The 23,712-nt window shown below is 39.7% G+C and overlaps 1 protein-coding gene across 1 annotated transcript in view; it reads left to right on the top strand.

The window, feature by feature from the left end:
- Nucleotides 1–239: 239 nt before the first annotated feature.
- LOC134532733 (putative inorganic phosphate cotransporter) overlaps nt 240–23,712 on the top strand; it is a 174,365-nt gene continuing 150,892 nt past the window's right edge. Inside the window, exon 1 of the mRNA XM_063369530.1 lies at nt 240–399. Within this exon, the coding sequence (XP_063225600.1) occupies nt 300–399 (100 nt within the window). The 5' untranslated portion in view covers nt 240–299. The remainder of the gene's footprint in view (nt 400–23,712) is intronic.

Here is a 23,712-nt window from a genome sequence, read left to right on the forward strand (position 1 = left end):
TCTAATTGTATTTCAACGTAAAATACTAAAGTAAAGTAAGCAGTTAAATGCGAAGTTATACACGCAATAAGAAACAATTACCAAAACGCCTCCTCCTATATGTATGCACCAAGGCAGGGTTTTGCACGATGACGCCGTGCGACGCCGCGAGGGAGGGGGTTGTGGTACCCATGGAGGGGGGTGGAGGAGGGGAGGCGGGAGCTCGTCTATAAACACGGCGCCCGGCGGCGCTCGTCTTTCGACCGTGCAGTCGCGCGAGTGAGAGGGTCGACACTAGGCAGACGGCACGCGGACAGACCATGGGTTCGCCGACGGAGGAGGACAGCCGCGGCCAGACGGCGGCCACGCTCAACGGCAGCACGGCGAGGATCGTGGACGGAGAGCTCGCCCGCCCGGAAGGTACTGACCCCTGACCCCTCGCCATACTCTGTCCAACCAGCGGCGCGGAACAGTTCCACACGTCTGCGTCAGCGACTCACGTCCCGACTGTTTCCACCGCGACGCTTGCGCGGCGTTACCGAAATGCTTGTGAGAATTTTGTTTTCGAAAGATGTCGCATTGGTATTGCTATTATTCTTCTGTTTCTAAGTTGTTTTTTTTTTTTTTACTGAATTTATGTGTGAAATCTCTGAAATGTGTTTACTCACGGTGATTTTTTTTTCCAATCGAATTTTAAAATTTGAATTTTAACACGTTCTCTTCGTGCGTTTTTTTTATTATGGTTGTCGCGCGTGTAAAAAGCCAAGCGCATGTTTGTTTACATTATCGCGATGTTTTTTTCTGTTGCGTCGTCATCATCTTCGTATCGCTCCGTCGCGCTGTCGCAATTCCAGCGTAGGGTGTCGCCTTGCAACACCCGCACTTTCACAACTGGATACTAACTAAATGATTATTGGTACACGTACATCAGGTGTTAAAACAATCTGTGTTCATTTTTGTTTGTATCAAAGCAATCAGTTGTCAAAAAAAAGTTTTTTAATATTCGCAGAAAACCCCTTGTAAAAATAAAAATTGACACACTGTTTTGAACATGCGACAGAAGCGTTGCAGTATTGTTGCAGTAAGGTAACCGTCTGAAACATTGTTCTGTGCGGGCAGAACAAGACGCGCGTGGCTCTGTGCCAACATCGCGGGCGCGGGGTGCTAATTTGGTGATTGTGACAGCAGCAATCCGCAGGTGACGTCTACGAGGTTGCAGCCCTGTGAATTCGCAGTCAACAACATTGTTCACGCTCTATTAAACCACACACCGAGGAGTCGATTTCAAATCACTCCGGGATTGACACTCCGGCATTACTTTCTCGTGGTCCTAATAATGTTATGCAAGAAGTTCAAACCCCTAACCGAAATTAAATGTTGTGTAAGCACATGGTTTGAGTTGCGAAATGCATACTCATTCATGGTTCACTCATACAGTATGAATAATTTCATGTACTTTAAAGTTTTTTTTGTCCCTCGCAATAAGTTTCGCCATCGATAACAAACTATTCAGTGCGCAGGGTTTTACTATGACGTTATCAACGTATTTTTTCTTCTTTCTGATTTTCTGGAAGTAACATTGTTGCTGGATTTATTCGTTGTCCGGTACTAATATCTAGTGTGTGTGTGTGTGTGTGTGTGTGATTTCGCGACTATCAGGACCACGTGGTTACGAGGTGAATAGAAAAAAATCGTTTTAACAGGTGTTACAATTGTTTGGATACCACTTGGACCCTGTAAAAATGAAGTGAAAGTGAATTGAGACACGTGTTTATCCACAAAAAAGCCTCACGAAATGGAATTTATTTTCGGTACGTACAAATGAGTCTGAATTCGACCGACAATCTTCGGTGAGAGGTTAATTATGACATAATTAGTTGGAAAACTTTAAAACTACTTATGGTCTAAAGTGCTTCCCAAGTCTAGTAGTATACGTAGTCGGAGCCGAACAACTTTTGTTTATAAGAAATAATAATGTATGTAACACTGCATGTCTGAATTATGTTGGATTGAATGATGTTCTACAACCACCGCGAATTTTGCCTCTGTAGCAAATTTTTTTATTAAAATGATTAAGAACAAGATTTCGATTTTCAACATATTTTTTTCTGATTTGTTACTACTCCCAATTATTTTAATGAAACAATTTTGCTGCAGCTACAAAATTTGCTGCTGTTTTGGAATATGTTCCAATTATACATAATTCCAGACAGTGATCCGTATCGAAAACTTACTCTATGAACTTACAATAAAAATAATTGTTTGTCTGTAAAGTCGGTTTACGGACGTTATTAGTTTAACGTGACAACGTCATAACAAAACATTGATGAAATGATTGCATACTTTTATGAATAAAATTGAATCATTTTTATTGAATTATCACTATTTTGTATGGATACAAAGAAGGAGTGAATTGAAATCTACAATTGAATTGATAAATTTACTTTTATTTGCACTCATAAATTCAAATATGTTTATTACTTTAACGAAGATATTATTTTAAGTATAACTTTAATACATGTTTGCTATTTAGTTTCTTCCAATCTGTGTTATTCTGTTAAGGATAGGACGATGATAGGAAAAGTAGGGAACGAATGGGAGTGTTTTAAGTTTAATGTGCCTCAAAAAAGTCAAATCGATGGTTGTTCCAATCGAGTGGAAGAGAGATAGATGCGGCGCAAGCGTACAATGAGCGTAACGGGACACTTTTCCGTGCGTGCAGCCGGCGTTCATCGATTTATTAGACGTTGTCACGTCAAAAAAAAAGTGTTGGTATCCAACTTGGCTGTCGCACGCCGTCCTTGAGAATCAATCAGACCACAAGTCGCGCATAGGTTCTCAACTTATCTTTCGTCACGACGAAGCGAAAGTTTGGTCGGCAGCATTGCGACGCAGCCTGTCGGGAACCAGTTCCCTGGACCAGTCTGTGTCCTCCCCGGCGCGGCGGGCGCGCTGTGATGACTCGCGGGTCGCGTGATCGCGCGGGCCGAAGTGCGCGCGGCCGGGCAGACCCGGGAAGCCTGCAAGTTCCGTCCCTGCCCGAACACGCCCGAATATTCACCTTCGGCCAACCTCGGGATTTATTTTTATTTTTGCGCAGGAAAAACGAATTCAAATATTTAAAGTGGTCGGTTAGGTTAGCTACATTGAAACACATTAAAACACTATGGACGGTTAGTTAGGTTAGTATAGCTACGTTAAAATAAACAGAGAAATATATATATATATATATATAAACCCGAGGTTGGCCGAAGGTGAAATATTCGGGCGTGTTCGGGCAGGGACAGAACTTGACGTACGTCTTAGGCTTCCCGGGTCTGCGCGGCAGTCCGGTTGTTCTGAGGGGTCCCGGTGCGGTGTGGGGGTTCGGGGAAGGCGCCAGCAGTGCTGATCAGGACACAGCCAACTGTCTGGCCAGCTGAGGCGGTGACCATGCTGGGTTGGTGGCCCCAGCAGCTGGTCAATGGGCGTCGCAAGGATATATATTTTTTTTTTTTTGGGGGGGGGGGGGACTTCAATTGATTTAGTTGTTGAGGAATATCCATCCCCTGGAAGAAAAAAAAAGCGGGGGTTCCGGGGGTCCTCCCCCGGGAAAACTTGGGGTTTGAAGGTGCATAAAGGTGGTTTTTAGGCATTTATTCTTTCCTAAATATTCTAATTATAGTTGGTTGCAATATATAATTTATTTTTTCTAAAAAATATTTTCAGAGAACAAATTTGTAAAAAAAAAAACAGTAAACATATCTTGTATTCGGTATCGGACCTGATTTTGATTTTACACGAAGATCGAATTAAAAAAAAGTATGCTCTCATTACCACGATTGGACTGAATGCACCATGCGCAACATATGGGTTATATCATAGAAATCATATTTTTAATATAACTACGAAACTAAATATATTATTGGAGGGGACGAAATTGAAGACTGTTATTATTGGAGGGGGGGGGGGAGGCATGTCCCTCCCGTCCCCCCCGGTTGCGACGCCCATGCGCTGGTCATTGCCGAAGCTCCAACACCCTCCCGTTCAAACAACAGGGAGTGATCCCTAACAGTTCTGTTTCAAATAAGCTCTGGAAAGTTATTAAAAACCAACTGGAAGTTTTTCCCCACACTCTACCCTGATGGAGCGCACATGTGGGAGGGACCGTGAGAACAATCTGGCAGTCCAATGATGGCTGGACGCTGGGAGCATCTTCCGTGCGTTCACAAGAGATGCCTTTGGAAACCGGTTGCCAGTAAATACTCTGCAATACTACACCAAAGGTATTGTAACATTGTCATGGTTATTTTTGCTTGAATGAAATATCGTTTTTCGAGATAACACTGAGTATTTATTACGAAAATTGGCGCATAATTTTATATTTTCGTTGAGGTTACATTCAGACCTGTATTTTTTAAAACCATAGAAAATACAATGGAATAATTAATGATTAAATTTTATTTAATATGCTTATTAATGTGTGCAGTTAATACTGGAAAGCCATTCAAGGAACTTTTTACAAATAAATTTTAACTATTGGAAATACTGGGACAAAATAAAGCATGAATTAAGCATTAAAGTAAGAATCCGCGAACACAGTTTTGTTATGAACAGTTCTTTTTCATGTAAATGTACAAATTTACAAATATCTTTAATTTTATGTGAATTATTCTCTTCCAATCACAAAAAAAAAAAAAAAATACAATGTAGACCGCGCTGCAGGAAACATCAAGGTCCGAGACACGGAACGGCACATTGTTAATGTTGCTGTTTACGAATCGGAAGAATGTGTTGTTTACCGATGCAGTTTGTACGCGGGATCACACTCGTACGGTGTGCAGAGCTTTAGAAGAAGCCAAGCGATTTGAAAACTGCTCAAGATATCAGTGTGTTGTCTGTTTTCGAAAAGCATTTAAGAATAGGCTGAGGGTGAATAAGTACTGTTCCCGAATTTAATTTTTAAACCGTATTTTTAGACAAGTGAAAATGGCTAAAATGCAATTTTTTTCTTTTCCTTTTTCAGAATAATGTGTAGGTATTAAATCACTCGAGGATCTTGCATTACAACATCATAGTCATTTCTCCACCATATATGTAATTCTATGCTAAAAAAAAACATAGTTTCCCTATGTTCGACGAGAATGCTGTCCAGTTTACAGCCTTGCGCTTAGAGGCGATACCGCGCTAGAAGCACCAGAGAGCGTCGCACTTATTATCCCGTCCCACCAACACCCCGACTGGGTGGGCCACTTAACGAAATGATCCTTTAATTTCAAAGCTTGCATTCAGTGAGAAACTTCCCGTGAAAGAATATCCGGATTCTTCCAAGCTAACACAACCTGGTGTGTCAACAAATAAATTATTTTTTTAACACTCATTTGGTAAGTGTCTACAAATTTTTCACTCATTATTTTCAGACTTTTTTTTTTTAATTTTTCAAGTTCGTTTCACTCCAGTAAGTGAGCGATTCTTGATTAGTACATACATAAATCCAAATGTGCACTGCGCCAAACCAGCGAACCACAAAAGAGTGTGTAAACAAACTAACGTGGCATTGTTTACAACCGCTGATCTTTACAGAGCTTTTGGTCGATCGCAAGCCCGACGTCAGAGTCGTGCGCAAAAGGCAGGAGTGTCCTGGTGAGTATGCCGTGACATCTCGTGGCAGCCCTTGGAATCCGTTGTGTTTCTGCTTGCTCGGGGCCGAGAATCCATCGTCACCTTGTTAGACGCCACACTGAAGGTCTCTCAAGAATAAGTATTCACTGGGAAAGTCATAAAACTTGAACATATAAACAACTGATCTGGAAGAAATCACGTAGTAGAAACTAGCAACCACTCCTGTTCAACAGCACAACGGTCTTTCCGGAAACAGTGCGGTTTGTAAGCAGTGAAATGGCTCGGCTATGGTGGTAGTGGGTGGAGAATAATATAGAGTTATTTATTTTTTCCCCAAGCTGAAGGTTTGAACATCTCATTTAATGCAAAATAATGCTTTTTTTTTTTTTTTTGTGCATTGTAGTTCGTGGAAATATTTTTGAATTAGCATTACTTCTATCCTGTTTTAAGTGAATAGCGTATTCAAAATAGTGGAGTGAATATGTTCGTTAGTAAAATCTCCCTCCTTTCATCACACACCGCGGGCATATTTTTTGTGAGCAGTAAATATTTCGTTGGTTGGTCATGGATTCCGAAAGTCGAGCTAGATTTCAATGTAAAAGGGCTGTTGTGCCCAGCTTCTGGAATGAGTCGAAGCTGATGATGGTGAATTGACATTGCTGTCAAATACTCTAGAGACCAACACCGGACAGCTCTATACTAACAACACAAGCGCGAGTGTGAAAAATAACCTAGCGGCAAAAGGTGTAACTACACGTATATTTTACAGATAAATTATCAAATTACATATAATATTAGCCTATACGGTGTCAATCAACATTCACTATTTTTAACGTTTAAGAACTGGAGGTTTATATCTCCCACAAATCTGTATAATGATTAAAAAAAAGTTTTTCCAAGAGAAAATAAAGTTATTTTTGTTGTAATGTTGGTCCACATGTGTTACAACAGATACATTGTTCATACCTTGCAAACCGTCTACCATCCATCGACTGACCGTAACAATAACCTCAGTTTATCACACAAAATTCTTGGAGCTGTCCGATAATAGTCTGTAAGAGTATTTTGTTGCAGTGAGGTGTCGAAACACAATAGGCCGTGACACGACAGGAATTTTGCTGCTGTTGCATGACTCGACGCCGTATCTAAACAAATAAACACTTTTGAATTCGAGACTATGACCTACTAACGGTCTAAAGGCCCAGTCAACTTTTCGCTTCCAATATCTACCAATATGTTGTGTCATATAAAGCTGGAGGGTTAAAACGTCATTAGCGCAGCTATGCTTGTTGACAAGTTGGATCACTTGAGTTTCCATCGAATATTTTGCATATATGACGGGTTATAAAATATGTTCTATGCAAACAGCCAATCAAAATCGTGCCTATCGAAAACGGACATGACATCCGTTTCCATCACAACGAATCTTTAAAATGGCTAAGAACACATGGGTTATGAAGGTGAAATAACTAAAATAATAATATGAATGTCGTATGCGAAATAATTTTATGCGTAAAAATAATCTGTTTCTGTAATTAAAAAAAATCAATAAACATTTATTTTTATTATGTAACTAATATTAATGTGATTTAAATTTATATATTTTTAAAAAAATTAAAATGCACAGCATAACAATCTCAAAAATTCCATCCAGCTCTGTCATGCGTTATTTAATTTCACAATGAGATTAAAATTGAAAAGTTTGAGATAGTTCAAACCAAAAATAAACTTTGATAGTGTGAAGTTATCTGTCCAAATTTATTTGATGGAGGACATTGGAAGCTTTTTCTGTCCAGTAGTACATTTGTCAAGTGTGACAGGGCCTTGGCGCAGAAGGACAGTTATTCGGTTCACTGTTCTGTAACAGCTTTACCAATTGTACACAATTCTAGGAGATGAAATGTCACTTACGTGCAACTTAGCATTGTAATTAGTAATGCTCCTACTCAACCGAACATTACCAACCCAAGACTACCATCTCTGGGAATGTAACTATCTTTTCATGAACGTCGCGTGTAATACGCAACAAAATAAATTATGATTGTATCCTAGATTGGGATTTGATTGACGTCTCTATGTTCCGTGAGTGTGTTTGGCTGGCAAATGATTGTATACACCGTCGCGCTAGTCACGTCATGTCTGTCGCTACAATGTACAGTATGTACATAAATGAATGTCGCAGTTATAAATTTTAATAGTATCAACTGTTAAGAGGCCGTGTCAGTAAATGTTTATTTCCAATATTCTGCTCTAGAAGTTCTCTCTTTTAACAGTGAGATTTAGTGGCTTTTTCAACCGAAGGAACTGTAGCCGCAGCGCGTGATAAAGCTACTATACCCTTATCACAGGATTAGTGGGAAGGTTGACAGCTCGAGTTTACTCGACGAAAAATGTATCTGGTTCCTCGACAATCTGAGAGGATAACAATCTGACCGGAGGCTCACTAGGAAATTGCGGATGCAGGGATTCAGAATCAAGAAACCGCACATTTACAACTGTAGTATGTCGTATCTAAAAATTTTAATACTTTAAACGTATCGGAATACAGTTCATCTTCAAACATGTGGTAATTATTCTTTATCTGGATGTAATATTCCGTGAAAAATGTTAGTTGACATTAAAAAGTATACGAAATTCATCATTTAACGTTTTAAAAGGATAATAACTTAAATTCATATGCTTAGATATTGCATATGCATTACACACAATCTAAATACAATCTCACTTAAGTCAGACTACCTAATTTTTTACAATGCACCATCATACAGTTTAACAGAGGTAGGAGAACCCCTTATCGAGTTTGTTTCAAAGAATTTAAATGTACAAATATTACTATTTATCTTATTACGATATGTATTTTTATGAATACGAATTTACAAAAAAAATATTGAATTGATTACATTACACTTTAACATTACACAAGACTAAAACACTAACAAAACTTAATTTTATATATTGCTGTAGCATATTAGAAGACGAAATAACTCACAAGACTAACATAAAGAGGGCTGCATTACAAATTTACTTTACAGAGGAGAAAATATCCTTTAAAGATATTTCATTACCTCATTGATTATATAATACTGCCGTTGATGTGATCGTAGATATAAAGGATTGAAAAAAATATATTCCATTATGTTTATGTAAATATTTAGAAAATGTTATTGCCTATAGATGCTCATTATTTAAATAATAAAGAATCTTTTACTTTTATGTACTGAACAAACAAAATACTTATAAGTTAATAAGAATAAGCTTAGTTGAGTAACATCTTCAATTTGTATTGAATTCAATGTACATATCGAAAATCATGTACAATGAATGCAACTGATTGAATTCAATAAATATTTGATCTTGTGAAACGACCATAATGGTGTTGTAGATAATTATAGATGCTCACATGCATTTTGAGAGTCCGTATAAAGCCTATTACAGTTCTATAAGTATACATTAAAATGCTTTTAAAATAGACATGTGTAATATAATTAAAACTTGTTTAAGTAAGATCATCACAAAAAAAATGAAAATCCTTTAACAGTAAGTTATGTTTTATAAGATTTTAACAAAACACACATACCATAAGAGAATATTAATCATGCCACATAATTCAACACAAAATACTCATTCCAGTAGGCGCTACGTAAAAATAACTTCTATTTTTATGCTGATAACTTTGCATTGTTTTATATATATCATTATTTCTAACTTTTAATATTCTGTACACATTAACTGAAATTAATTATTTACAGAGTCTTAACAAATGTTGGTCTGTACCACATACAGTTCGTACGATATCTCTATGTGAAACACATACAGTTCATTATTAGTAATTTCAATTATATTTCCATGAACATAATGAAATTAGTATAGGGCCTAGGTTGTTAACTGTTGAGTACTTCTGAAGTATTTTCATTGTGAGTTAACATACATACCAAATGCCATTCTTCCAGTAAAGTTACTAAGAAGACAGCAAGATAATATAAGTATGTATGTAGTACCATATTTTAAACCCCTATTAAATGAATAATAACTCAAACTCTTTTCTGGACTATTACGTAATAATTTTTTATTACTGTTATTTGTAACTTAAATAAAATGACAACTAACAAATTAGTAAAATATATAATTACGTGCGATATAGTGTGACATTTTTACTTGGACGGCAAACGAATATAATAAAATGTCTATGACAATGTTAACTTTACTCATTATTATGGAAAGAAACAAAATGGGCAGATAAGCATATTCTACGCTGACATTTAAAAATGCTCAATTCAAAATGAACATTTCTTCCCGATGACAAACAAAAAAGTTGTATGGTCGCGAATAATACATTCGTATGGCGTCACATCAGAGGAATATTCCCTTGGCATAAATGTGTGAAGTCTGTGGCACTTATGGAGAAGTAAACCTACGCTCGAACACGAAAACAAATGAACGAACCGCTTTTTTTTTTGATGGGATGTGCAATCGGAGACCCCTGGGGTGGTTGAAGAGTGTCAGGTCGGTCGCCAGACCAGATAGTAAAATCTCAGGGGCTGAGGATAGAAAAGGCCTATCTCCAAATTATTAAGTCTAAATGTTGTCATGTAATAGTTAAAGACTTGATTACACCCAGGTTTATAAACCCATCATGATCATGAAGACACTGATCGGAAGGTAATGTGCAATACATTTTAATGGCCTTTTCAGTTTTTGCTAAATAATTACAAATATAAGCAAAATTTCACTGTATCTGGACAAATCAAAATATTGATAATATTATTTTCATCACAGAAATAATATATGATATGATAACTAAATTTGAAAAAAGCGGTTATGTTAAATGTATTGTATACTTTCAGTAGGCAAAATTTCCGGCCCCTACCTCTTATAGACTTTGAGAAAAACTGCCTTTTAAAATAACATTGATATAGATAGGAGCGCAAATTTGTGACACGGCCTCTTAAGGGCCCGCCTCGTCAGGGGTGTACGTATGTTAGTGAGGTGGGATGATAAGTGCGACGCTCGCTGGTGCTTCTAGCGCGGTTTAGCCTCTAAGCGCAAGGCTCTGAACTGACGCGCAGTCTTCTCATCGTCACAGGATAACTGTGAAATTTGAGCGGTGACCGTAACATTATATGGCGGAGAAATAAAGATAAAGGTGTAATGCAAATCCCTTAAGTGCTTTCAAGAATCTTTACCGGTTGTTTTACTCCAAAAAAAATACTCTGAAAACACGCGTTTTAGCTATTTTAACGCTTCTAAAAATACAGTTTAAAAATTTAATCCAAAATCAAAAGCTCTTTTCGGCCCTCAGTGAACTCTTAAATGCTTTTCGTAAGCAGACCCCAATCGGATATCTCGAGTAGTTTTTGAAATCGCGTTGTTTTTTCTGAAGCTCTGCGCACCCTATGTGTGCCCGGGTAGGCGGAGCGTTGTAGAGTTTTGGTCCAAGGTCACTACTAAAGAGTAATTCAAACAGATTTAGATAAGCGCATGCACGAATACTGCTTTGTTTTTTTATTGCTTGCAGCGCTTGCTACGCGAAATAGTAATTAGTAGAGGGTGAACCTGTAAACTCTATTTGGCAACAGAATGGAGCCCCTCCACATTGGAATCTCTTTGCGCGAGTGTGGTTGAACGACGATGTCCATGACCGTTGGATCGGCCGTAATGGTTGAGACGACAGAGCTCTTTTTCGCTAGCCTCCACGTTCACCTGACATAACTAAAAGTAGTTTCCTTTTTTTTCCTTTGGGGCTTTTTAAAAGATCCGAGTCTTACGTTCCGCCGCAACCTAATGATTTTCCAGAGTTGAGACACAGAATAATTGAAGCGGCTATTGCTTCCATTACTCCGGACGTGTTAACCAAAGCGTGGGAAGAATTGGACTTCAGTTTGGATGTGTGCCGTATAACAAAAAGGTGGACTTATTGAACATTTTTAAGAAAAAACTGTGTTGGTTTACCTTCAATTTGATGTATGGTGTGCTGTAAATTATTCTAGATGGGACTGTAATATCAGTGGAACTGGGACATTCTTTGACGGACATCCCGTGGAGCCAGCACGAGGCAGGTGCCACTGTTTGTACGAGTAGCGGTTCGGCATGCAACAGTCGCGGGTGCGGGGTAACGGACATTGCAGTGCGCCGTTGTTAGGACGGAGCGGTCAATGGTCTGAGATTCCACGCCTCAAAATAACTTGCATACGTGCGCTTACACTCTAAAAAAAAATTTGTACTTTTACAAGGGAAATTCTTGGAAACCCTGTTGCCAAGCATATTTCTTGCAAAACTACAAGGCAGAGCCTTTCAAAATCGCACATGGTACAAAGCTCTGCCTTGTAGTTTTACAAGTAATATCATTGAAAACAGGGTTTCCAAGGGTTTTCCTTCTAAAATATACAAAAATTTATTTCAGTGTAGCTTGTAATGTCAACATTTTAATTTTTCCTAGTCCGCCTATGGTCAGAGGATCCTGATCCTGTAAACATCTTCCGTTTTGTTACGTGTTGAAGATTGTTTTTTTTTTTTACTACCGTTTACATAATTATGTTCAGATCAGTGTGATATATCATATGCAGCTGCCATTTGAAGAAAAAAAAAAGTTCAACTTTTTTTTTTGTAAAGAATGCTGCCTATCGAACATGAACATAACATAAAAAAATTCACGGACGAGTGATCAAGAATTGTGCTTACACTTAAATAAATCATTAACTTGGGCATCCGTATTTACTAGATTACAATCAAAGTGTAACTCCACAGCTCGTTTACACATGGCACACGTAGAGTTGTAAGTTTCATCTGTTTAGCGGTTTTCATCCTGGTGTTAGTACATAGTTGGAAATTCCAGTTTTGTTTGTGAGATTTGCCTTTTCACTCGGACAACCACGGGACTGTTTTTTTTAGTAACGAATAATAAAATAAAAACTTGTGTATCATATTAGGCTCCATATACGCAAATATGAGTGTTTAGAATTTTATGATATTTGGACAATATCTTTATTTTTTTAAGACATTAAGAAAAGTTGCAAGAGTGCCTTTGAGAATTATGAGCTTAGTTTTTGTTCCGGAAAAAAAAATCTGAGCTGAAACTTCCAGAGCTGTAGAATGAATAACTTTATCAAGAGACGTAATTAGTATTTATGTGAAGTTTTTTTTTATTATTTAAGGAACAGGTTTACGCGTAACACTGTGACTAAAAGACATTCTGTGACAAAAGTTTCTTGAAAAGTCTTTTTTTTTTTCTCGTCAACCCAAGCACCATGACCATCAAAACAGACGTGAATCCGACAGCAGCCGGTGTAATTTGGCGGGCTCGACCCTAACATTTGACGTCACAGCAACTGAAGGAAATCTTGTTTATGTTGGCAGAAAATACTGCCGACTTTTCCCTCCCATGCTGTCGTTTTCCTCACAAAGCGCGATGTCTCTTGTCACTCTGTCACACGGTCACACGGTCACTCTGGTGTTAAATGGAAAACTACCTCCTCGTTTCCTTGCTCGGCTGCGGCAGAAAATTATCTCGCATTGCGTGTAATTGTGCCACATTAAAAAAAATACAACAAAACATCTGAAGGCAATGTGTAGAAAGAGTTTATTTATTTATGTGAGAGTTTCAGCATTGTAACTCGGTTGCGAAACTGCTGACTGATGTCATTTTCTGCCATTAACGAGTGTGGCTGTTTACAAAGGTTATAATTTTCTTTATAAACACCGTGAAGATGATTCTGACCGGCCATAACCTCCTAGACACTTGCTTGCCGTATGTTTCGCGATAGGACTCTCTCTTTACGTCGGTCATTCGTTAGCACGTGCGCACCAACTAGTCTTATCGCCTCTACACGAACGGCAATGAACTGGCGTGCAGATAGCGCTGTTAGATAGACTGTTGTTTCTTGGAGCGTCCCTTTAGTGCCGTAGAGACACGGGCAGGACAGCTCGATGGCGTCTTGTACTTATTGATCCCCTTTGAACTGAAGAGAGTTAGTTAGTTAGGTACCTTTAGTCTCTCACTCAATGTTGATTTTTTCTTTTCTTTTAATTTTCTCGTTTCTACAAGTTAAGGGCCACGTCCGTAAATTTAACATATCGCATTCGTTGCTTTATAAGTATTATATATAATTGTTGTAAAAAGCCGAGCAAGCCGAGGTAAAGTACTCCGTGTCTCGTCCTTAGAAGGCAGTGTACAAATGGGCATTTGTCTCTCTTTCCATTGCACGAAATTTACAACTAGCTTTGTCTATTGGTTCAGTGTGCTTTGTTGCCCAGATATACACATCTGATAATATTCAATTATTACTTTTCGGAAAACGTATCTGAAAGACGTCAGCTTTGGTTTCAACTTTTTTTACCATCAACATTTTTATATCATTTAACATTAAAATTGTTAGCACTGTTTGATTAGAGTACAGAATTAATGAAATTTCATGTTACTGATAGTGCCCGAATGCTAAAAATAGTTTCTCCTATGAAATAATAATAGGTGTTTAGTATTGATAATATATATTTTTTTCTTTTAGAATGCATACATCGGTAATTATATAGTGGAAAGACGTTAGTCTTGGGAAAAAATCCACAATTAGTAGCTATATATGAAATAAAAATATTAGAACTTATTATAAATATAGGTCATATAGAAAATAATAATTATTTATGTTTACAAGCCGGGTAGTACGAATCTGGCCAAAAGGGTCGCCAGTTGCTCAGTACTGCAACGTAAGATTTTTTTTCTTTTTTTTCCTAACCTAACTAAAACTAAGTGTATTTTGGAGGGGTCCGGGTTAGGGAGGGACCTAGGTACGTCTCAGGCCGAAGCCTATACGCCTAGTCATGCTGGGATTAGCCATGCAGGGAGAGGGTCGCATGCATCATGTGCTAGGAGGGTATTGGCCAGCCATGGCAACGATTGGCGCCATGACTAACTCCCCTCACTCTTAAATCTAGACTATAACTAGAGATAGGTTGGGCCCAAGTAAAACCTGCATAGACACAGGGAAAACCCTGGGCACATTCATGCGGGATGCAAATTGGCATGCATTACGTGTAGGAATTTACAGGAGACAGAGGATGGTCTGGATGAAGTGTTGGACAGAGTAGAAAAGAATCTACCATGCGGGGATTGGGCACTTGGACTCGTGGTCCGCTTTGCTTTTTATCCAGGACTGGATTTAGTGACCAGGGATGCAAGCGCCCCTGGTGGTGAGTTGTTACACTGACCACTCACTCCGCCGCCAGTCAGCACCTAAAAAACTAAGAAACTAAGACAGAAAAAAGATAAATGATTTACAAACTAGGCATTTCGTTACGAAATATGCAAACACCCAACTCATGGATGGACGTGCAGTGCTTAAGATAAAACTTAAATAATAACTATAAATATTATTTTTTATTTAGTTTTTTAATTATTATTTTAGAAATATATATTTTTGATAACTATTACCTAGTAGCTAGGATTTATTACTAATTTACAAATCTCTAATATCTACTAATATACTACTAGTTAAATATAGAGGAACTGTCGGCGTATAGAGTTACAGGTGAATTAAGTAAAGACCTATTCGCATTTTGGTATTTGTTGCAAGCTTGCAATTCAAAATCCCATGTTTTTCAGAGACACAACCGGTACTGGAGGTGAAGCCTGCCAGGCGGGCCATGCCCATCGGACATAGGGAGTCAGAGCCCTAACACAACAGGCAGTGAACTCCCGGGAGCCAAACCCTACAGGGCATGTGTCGTTTTGCCTAAAGGCGTTATGCAAATCGCCGTCAGGCAGAACGCCGTCAGGCAGATCGCCGTCAGGCAGAACGCCGTAATTTTAATGTTGTCTATAATTTTAAAGTTTCAACTCGCGGGAGAATAATTACAAAAAAAAAAAATCTGCGTCGCGCTGATTGGCCGATCGCTCAGCCAGCCACAGCACACTACGGAGGTCTGTGAACCAAGATTGAATTTGGCATTTTATATTTTCCATGCAACTCGGGATCTTGTTCGCCCAGTGATGAAATATATGTGTTTCTGCGCAACGTAAGCGCGCGGCAGTGTACCCCGAGTGTACCCCGAGTGTACCCCGAGTGTACCCCGAGTGTACCCCGAGTGTACCCCGAGTACCGGCTGCAGCGGACGTGAGCTTGTCGACAGCTGCGTGCACTCGGGTCCAGTGAAGACTGTCTCGCCGACGAGTAGTTCTTGACATGTTAATGATGTACGTGACTAGGGAAGCACGTGGCAAGAAGCGGGGAAGTCGTTCAGATTAGCCGTGATGCACAGGGTAGTTGCTAGGACCTAGGTCGCGAGGGTCCGCGGTACTACCCCCGAATTGCTCGGAGTGCGAGGCTGTGACAGCGATGGGGCGTTGGATTGAATCAAAATTAATGAACCAACCAAGTACTTATTCAAAACAGCGAACTTCTGGTGAATTGCTTGAAATATCGCAATGCTGTTTAGCAGTTATCAAATAGAATGAGATGTACTCAAAAATAACGTTTTCAGAACAGCCTGTAATATATATAAAAAAAAATTATGATATAAGAATTTACAAAATAATTGTAAAAAAAAGTATTATATTTTTTTAAACAAATAATAAAAAATTAAAAGCATTGAATGTTGGAGTTATGTGATCTTCTATTCAGTGATCTAACTCAGTTTTGTTTCCATAAAGGTTGTAAACACACAGTGATCTTCCTTACACTTTTTTTAAAATTATCTGTAGAAAGTAAATTCCTCAAGTGCCAACATTCTGCTTTAAAGGGTATGAAATGAGAATGGGCATGATTTTTAGAAATAAAATGCAGGCAGTGAAATTTTTTCTTGTTTTAAAGATCAAGTGTGCAAAATTTCATCCAAATAGGAATAAAACTCGAACTCGGACCACTGCGGTGGGAGGCGAGTGTGCCGAGCTAGTTTGCAGTGCGCATTTTCCCAAAGCATGAGTCCTGCCAATAGCGCTGTCCTGGTTTCGGCGTGCTCTGTTGCCAGATAGACGGAATAGAACACAAAAGTTTAATACGTTAACTCCATAACGCAACGAAAATTTGTTTAAATGTGTATGAAACATTGTATTTGGAAAGGAAAATTTGGAATCGGAATTTTGGAAAGAAAAAAAGAACATTTTCTTGTATTTCATTAAGAGCATAATTTGATAGTATTCCGTTTTTACTTCTGAGGGACGCAACTGAAAGACGCCGTCTTGGTTTCAACGATTTTTGTCAACAATTAAATACCTATAATATAATATTAACAGTTTTGTCTCCGTTTCAACGTAGTATATAATTTAATGGAATGCATTGTTATTACTAGTGACCGATTGCTGCAAAATAATTTCACTTGCTGCAATAATAATTTCTTTATTGAATTATGTTTTTTTTCCATGACTGAAACAGTAGTAATACTGTCAATAGACAGTATTTTATGATATTAAGAAATTAACAAATAGCTAGATTAATTTTATTTTTGGAAACTTAATAACTAATGATAATTAATATTATATAACTAACGATAGTAAATATCTATAATGCTAATATCAGTCTGACAACGTTGAGCGCCATTTACTCTGTACTGCAGTCTAAGCATGAGAGACTATATGGCACGGGAGACTGTGGAATGGTACTCTGTGGAATGGGACTCTGCGGAATGGGACTCTGCGGAATGGGACTCTGCGGAATGGGACTCTGCGGAATGGGACTCTGCGGAATGGGACTCTGCGGAATGGGACTCTGCGGAATGGGACTCTGTGGCGTGAGGCGCCGTGGAGCGCGAGACGCGAGATGAAGCAGATCAGTAACCTCGGCGCTGGCGAGACGAGATGGGGCGACCTCGAGAGCCGTTGTCCAACCCCGCGGCATGCGACGCGCGGTGCTCGGCCAATTAGCGCGCGGGCACGCTTCCAGCGCCGCCTGGCGGGACTGGAGCAGCGCAGGCCATCTCGGTGGCCACCCGCCTGCGCACTAACCTACACCATTGCTGGTTTTCACTCTATGCCATAGAGAAACCACGAGAATGGACCAGAAAGATGGATACACAAACACTAATACAATATGGAAGACATACTATCAAGTAGACCGTATGTCAAGCAACTTCAAGCAGACGAAAAACAAGATTGGTGACATCGATCAGACTCAAATAATACGCAGCCTCCAGCGGACGAAAACAAAAGATGGTGGAAATTCTAAAATCCAAGATGGCGGACATGACGTCATAATTCAGTATGATGGAATCCAAGATGGTGGCCGGGTACAAGGTCATTCAATATGACAGCCGGTGTCAAGGTCAAAGGTCAAGGCCATTCAATATGGTGGCCATAACATCACAATCCAAGATGGAGGATACCGGCACCACACTCCTCCTGCTGCAGGATGAACTTTTTGTATACTTCTTGAGTGTTCTGTCCATCTATTCTTCCTCAGCAAGTTGCACAACGTACTGAACTAGTTAACTTGGTCGACGCCATTTAGAGGTTCCGATGTGAAGGAACTGTTGCCAAAATTCTGCTCTCGGTGTCCGAGTAGCCTATAGGACTTAAAGAGAAGTATCCACAGAAGGAAAAAAAAAGTGAAAAATTACAACCTTTTTTAAATCTGCCGCTTTTCCGGCTTCCAGCTAACTAGTTTGTAAGTTAACGGACGTAAACACACTGATAAAAATTACTTCTGGGCTATCTGGAATCATGTTTTTAGAATCCATTGCACCAAATTCGCTTCTAATATGTGCCATTCCACTAAAAAAAAAAGAAAAAGAAAATTTAAATCAATATTCCCCATTTGCCATCAACCGCAGTCCTTCCTCAGCGTCGCACTTGGCGTGAGGCCCTGAGCTCTCTCTCTCTCTCTCTCTCTCTCTCTCTCTCTCTCTCTCTCTCTCTTCGACTCTCCTACCGGCTGCAAATAAATTTAAATTAAAAAGTGACAGTACATGGTTGACGCTCTCGGAGGGTCGCACGCTCCCACCAGCGAGGGGGAGGGGGGGGGGGAGGTGTCTGGTTGCAGTCTCGGGCTGCTGATGGCTGCGCGTCTCGCATTTCCGCCTCTCAGCGCCAACACAGTTGTGTTTCCACGGAGCCGCCACCAGGCCGCTCTGGAGTCGCACTCGCCTGCCTCCTGGAGGTCTGGTGCTGGTTCGTTCCTCGGGAGGTTGCTTAGTCGGCTCGTTCCTTCACTGATAAAAAGAAATCCTATAATTACTTATACAATTGGTTTAGTATTTTCACATTTTTAACACGCTATTTTAAAAAAATTATATTTATGTTGATGTAATCTCACACAGATGTTTCCAAAACCAAATTGTGCTACAGGCATCGGTAAACAACGACAAGAATGTTCATATTTTTATTACACTAACTAACGTTTCAAATTACTGACGTGGATGTACAAACGAAATTACACATACATCATGTGTTAAATTAATCAGTGTCCGGTTTTTTTTAATTTGTCAGTGCTCTGTTCTTGTCGGTACACACGTGCGTCATTGTAAGCGTACAAAATAATTGTCAGAGTAAATTTTCAGGTGACCAAGGAACTGAGAAAAAATTAGGTATTTTGGTATTATACTGATAAAAAACCCCATTTAATTTGCATTAGGTTATGTAAGTGGTGGTCCCATTTAAGTATTGTCAAGTGGTCCACGATGGTGTACCATTTACATTCTACATTGACGAGGTTTTCGTGTGATGCGTGGATTACGTAAACGTGAGTCGTTCGAAGATTCATCAGTAGATGCATCAGTAAATGAAGTATTATGTCATCAGCGACCCCGGTGTGGGTTGCAAAACGCGATGGAATTGTATAAAAACACGCAGTTAAAAAAAAATCGTTTCTCTATGGTCAACAAGTTAATGATTTAGTAAACTCTTCTGCAAAAGCAACCCATGCCTTTTTTTCTTCTTGCTGGTAGAAGCAGCGACGGCCTTATTGTTTACAATTTTTTTTTAAAGGTTCGACTGAGTTCTCATCACGTGTAAACAAGATAAACTTGTTTATGTCGCCTTATATTCTTCTGATGCGAACGTAAACAAAATAAAATCACGTATTTACATAGGCGGAGGCGTGTTATTCGCCGAAAGAGGCGCAAGGGGCGTGTTCGTTCCGCGATATGCAACTGTTTCTAGCCTCGCGCAAGGTAATTCATGTTCATTGAGTGCTTTTTAAGAATCTGTACCGAGTGTTTCATGTCTAAAGATGACTCAAAACGCGCGTTAGCCATTTTACTCTTCAAAAAAAAATACAGTTGAAAAAACTAAATACGGAAACCAGTGGCGTAGCCAGGATTTGTGTATGGGGGGTGTTAAGAAGCATGCTGCCCCCCCCCCCCCCGTATTACAGCGGGGGGTCCGGGGGTCCTCCCCCGGGAAAATTTGGATTTTAAGGTGTAAAATATTGCTATTTTAGCAGTTTTCGGTACTTAAATTTAAATATTGTAATGGTAAAAATTTTATTAATTTTAATATGAAATTTGTTTGAGTGATGAATAAGAAATTAATTAATGATTTGGTGCTAAGGGGGGTGTTTGAACCCCTAAAACCCCCCCCCTAGCTACGCCCCTGACGGAAACAGAACTTATATTACGCCATCAGCATATTCTTAAACGTTTTTCGTAAACAGAAGCCACTCTTGTTATTTCGAGCAGTTTTCAAATCGTGTGGGTTTTTTTTTTTTCCTGAAGCGCTTCCTTGCCCGTACGTCTCGGAACACCGCATAGGTGCTTTTCTAGTGGCGGGCTGGTACGATTTGAGTCGCTACATTCGCTTTGACATTGTTGATGTGATTGCCACAATACATCAGCACATATAGTCGCTGCCTCATCCTTAGAATTATAATAACGATTGAAAACACATACCGGTATTTAAAGGTTAATACAAAACAAAGCAGTCTAAAATTTAAAAAAAAAATAGGTTTTGACTAAAATACGGAAACACTATGACGAAATAAATTATTAAAACATTAAACTAAAAAAGTAAGCATTGAGAACAATTAAAATATTGAAAGTTAACGTGTAACGCTAGAATAAATACAAGTTTTGTTTCGTGGACTATATACGATATGATATTATGTAGATCATACTTTAATGTTTACGTCTGATTCAATTTACTTGCATGAAGTCCGTGGAAATGCCGGCTACGTCTGCTGGCCCCTGTTTCGATCCGAGATCATTGCTGTTGACCGACCCGAGAGTTGCCGATGCATCACGATGGTCGCAACACAACGGTGCAACTGACCACAAGGTTGCCGACCTTGGCCGACCTCGCCGTCTGTCTGGCAACACGCGTGAGCAACCGCAACCGCCAACACCTCGTTGACCCACTTCTGGTGACGTCACCTCCGTCGTGGCTAACCCCCCCCCCCCCCCTTCCCATCCCGCGGGACCACTGCACAGAACACAACCCATGCTTCCTGCGCCATTCATCGCTCCGTCCAGGCTCTCATCCTCTTACAGTTGGTAAAACACCAGTCTTTACTTACTATGCCATATAATAGTTAATAATTTATGTTTAAAAAACATGGTCGTCAGTAGCTTCCAAAATATATTTAAGAAACATTTCGGAACAGTATTATTTTGACGTGATAACGTCTAATAAATCGACGAACGCCGGCTGCACGCACGAAAAATTGTCACGTTCCGCCTGAGCCGAGCGTGCAAGAAACCGGCCAACCGCCGTGCGAGAAAATCTTCTATAATATCAAACAGGTTTAAGGCGGGCTTTTTAACTAATTGTTCGTGATTATATTTAAAAAAAAAAAATATTGAAAATAAATTTGCAAAAACAGTAAATAAAATTTGAAAAATAAAAAGTATGCAATTTTTCATCAATGTTTTCTTATGACGTTATCACGTAAAATTATCGTCCGTAAACCGACTTTACAGACAACCCCCCAATGTTTTGATTATTTAATGAAATGTGTATCTCTTTACTCAACAAAAATCCCTAAACAGATTCTTGTATAAATTTAGCTTCCAAAAATTTTAAAGTTTTCACCGGTGGAAATATTCTAAACGGTAACCGTTAGGATTGTGAAAGAAATGAAAGGTGGAGTTGGACAGCACTGTGGACTGGTGTGGCGTGGCCACATGAATCACGGGAAGGACGGCATCAAGCTACAACGTGGACTCTCGTTGTGGGGCTGCCCCTGTGTGTGAACAACTCGAGCGCGTGCGCATTCGTCCCCGCCCGGGAGTCAGATGAAGAGTAGGCCGCTACCCATCGCGTGGAGCGGTCTGTCACCACGAGTGGACATATCTTCCCCCGCGGGGCCCTGGCGGACCACATTCATCCACGCAACCACACACCAGCATTACACCACAGCCGTATGTAAGGCCAAACAGCCACCCCCTACCGGAGACTCCAGAATCATTTACACCCAAACACAACAAAAACCGTACGTGGTGATGGGCGGCACCCCGCGAGCCCCCCTGGATCGATGCCACGGACAGGCACGGACAGGCACGGACAGGCACGGACAGGGCAGTGATGGACAGGCCACTGGTCTCCGAATCGCTTGGCATATTGCCAGCCCCTCGGCGCTCACACATTGAGTCATGCAGTGGTTGGTAAAAGATACCACCTTTGAATATATATACTGTATAGAAGTCGCCAGCCCAGGTTAAAATTTCTAATACGGTTTTGAGGTAGTTGGTTAATTCACCGCCGCAATCGCCACCATCTCTAGGGCATCGACTCGTGGTGGTCCCTGGCGGACAAGTGTAGAACTCTTCAAACACCCCTTCCCCCTCCAGCTGAACGACCTCGAGCTGCAGTGAATGATGGATGAGGGGTGCGGGGAATGACAGCGGGCGACAGAGCTGCGCTCTAACGTGTAAATAACAACTAAGACGATACAGGGCGTTACGGCAGCGCACTGCAGCGGTGAAGTTCCCAAGCTGCTCATCATACGCTTCTGGAAAACGTAGAGTAAATCCTATCCACTCGCGACTTCTATACAGTATATATATTCAAAGATACCACGAACCTCGCTTCGTGACCTTGAACCCCTGGCGATAACGGTCAACCGAGGAGTCTGAAGCCTCAGACGACACACACAACTTTTTTTTTTTTTTTTTTTTTTTTTTGCTGTCTTGCAAAGCACATCAGACAGGATGTGACAGTAGAAAAAAAGAAATCTCTTTGTTTGGATGTTAAATGTTTTATTTACTGACGCGACTCGCGGTATTTGCTGGAGTCTAAATTCGCACGTCCGCTTGCGCGCTGCGACGTGATTGTGTGGACAACTGAATGTCTCGGGGGCGGACGAAAAGCGAAACTCCGCTAAGCCCGTACACAAAAAAAAATAATAATTTCTATACTTTTACAAAAAAAAACCTTTGGAAATCAGTTACCAAAAATTAGTTTGTAATACCACGAGACAGATATTGCAACTTTGTACAACGCACGGCCATGGTTATCCTTTGCATATACGAAATACGTTTTTTCGAGACAATACCGAGTATTTATTACGAAAATTGGCGCATAATTTTATATTTTAATTAAGGTTTCACTCCAGCATAAAATTTTAAACCATGGAAAAGAATTTTTATTTTGTTGTAACCATGCCTTATTATGTGTGCCTTTAATACTGGAAATGTATTCAGGGAACGGTTTACAAATAACTTTCAACAACTATTGCAGGTACTAAGACAACACAAAGCATAAATGCCAGGGTAAGAATCCGAACCCAGTATCACTGCAGACACTATTTTGTTTTGGATACAGTTGTTTTCACGTAAATGTACAAATATATTTAATTCTACATGAATATTTCTCTTCCATTTACATAAGAAATTACAATGCAGACATGGACACTGACGATGGACTTCCATGGAGTTAAGAAGTTAAGGTGTGGGTGTCAGTAATCCCGTCGTGTTTACATATAAAGTCAAAACGAGAATGACCACTGGCAAAACAATGGCAACAGTGTAGTTAAATGTTAATTGCTCGATATTTTTGGTTAGCTATTGGCTGGAAACGATGCGAATATGGAAATTTATCTTGTTAATTGGACGAAATATTAAATCAAGGTTATCCTCCAAAATCGTAAAATATGTTTTGGTAATACAAAAAAAAAAGGCAAACTCCGAAATACGTGTTGACCAAATAGGTTTGAAAACTTATCACTTCCTCACTTTATCAATTAGTATACTTGTCTAAGTAGGCTGAATCAGTGTTAT

This window comes from Bacillus rossius, chromosome 6 (genome assembly GCF_032445375.1).
Source record: "Bacillus rossius redtenbacheri isolate Brsri chromosome 6, Brsri_v3, whole genome shotgun sequence".
Classification (NCBI taxonomy): domain Eukaryota; kingdom Metazoa; phylum Arthropoda; class Insecta; order Phasmatodea; family Bacillidae; genus Bacillus; species Bacillus rossius.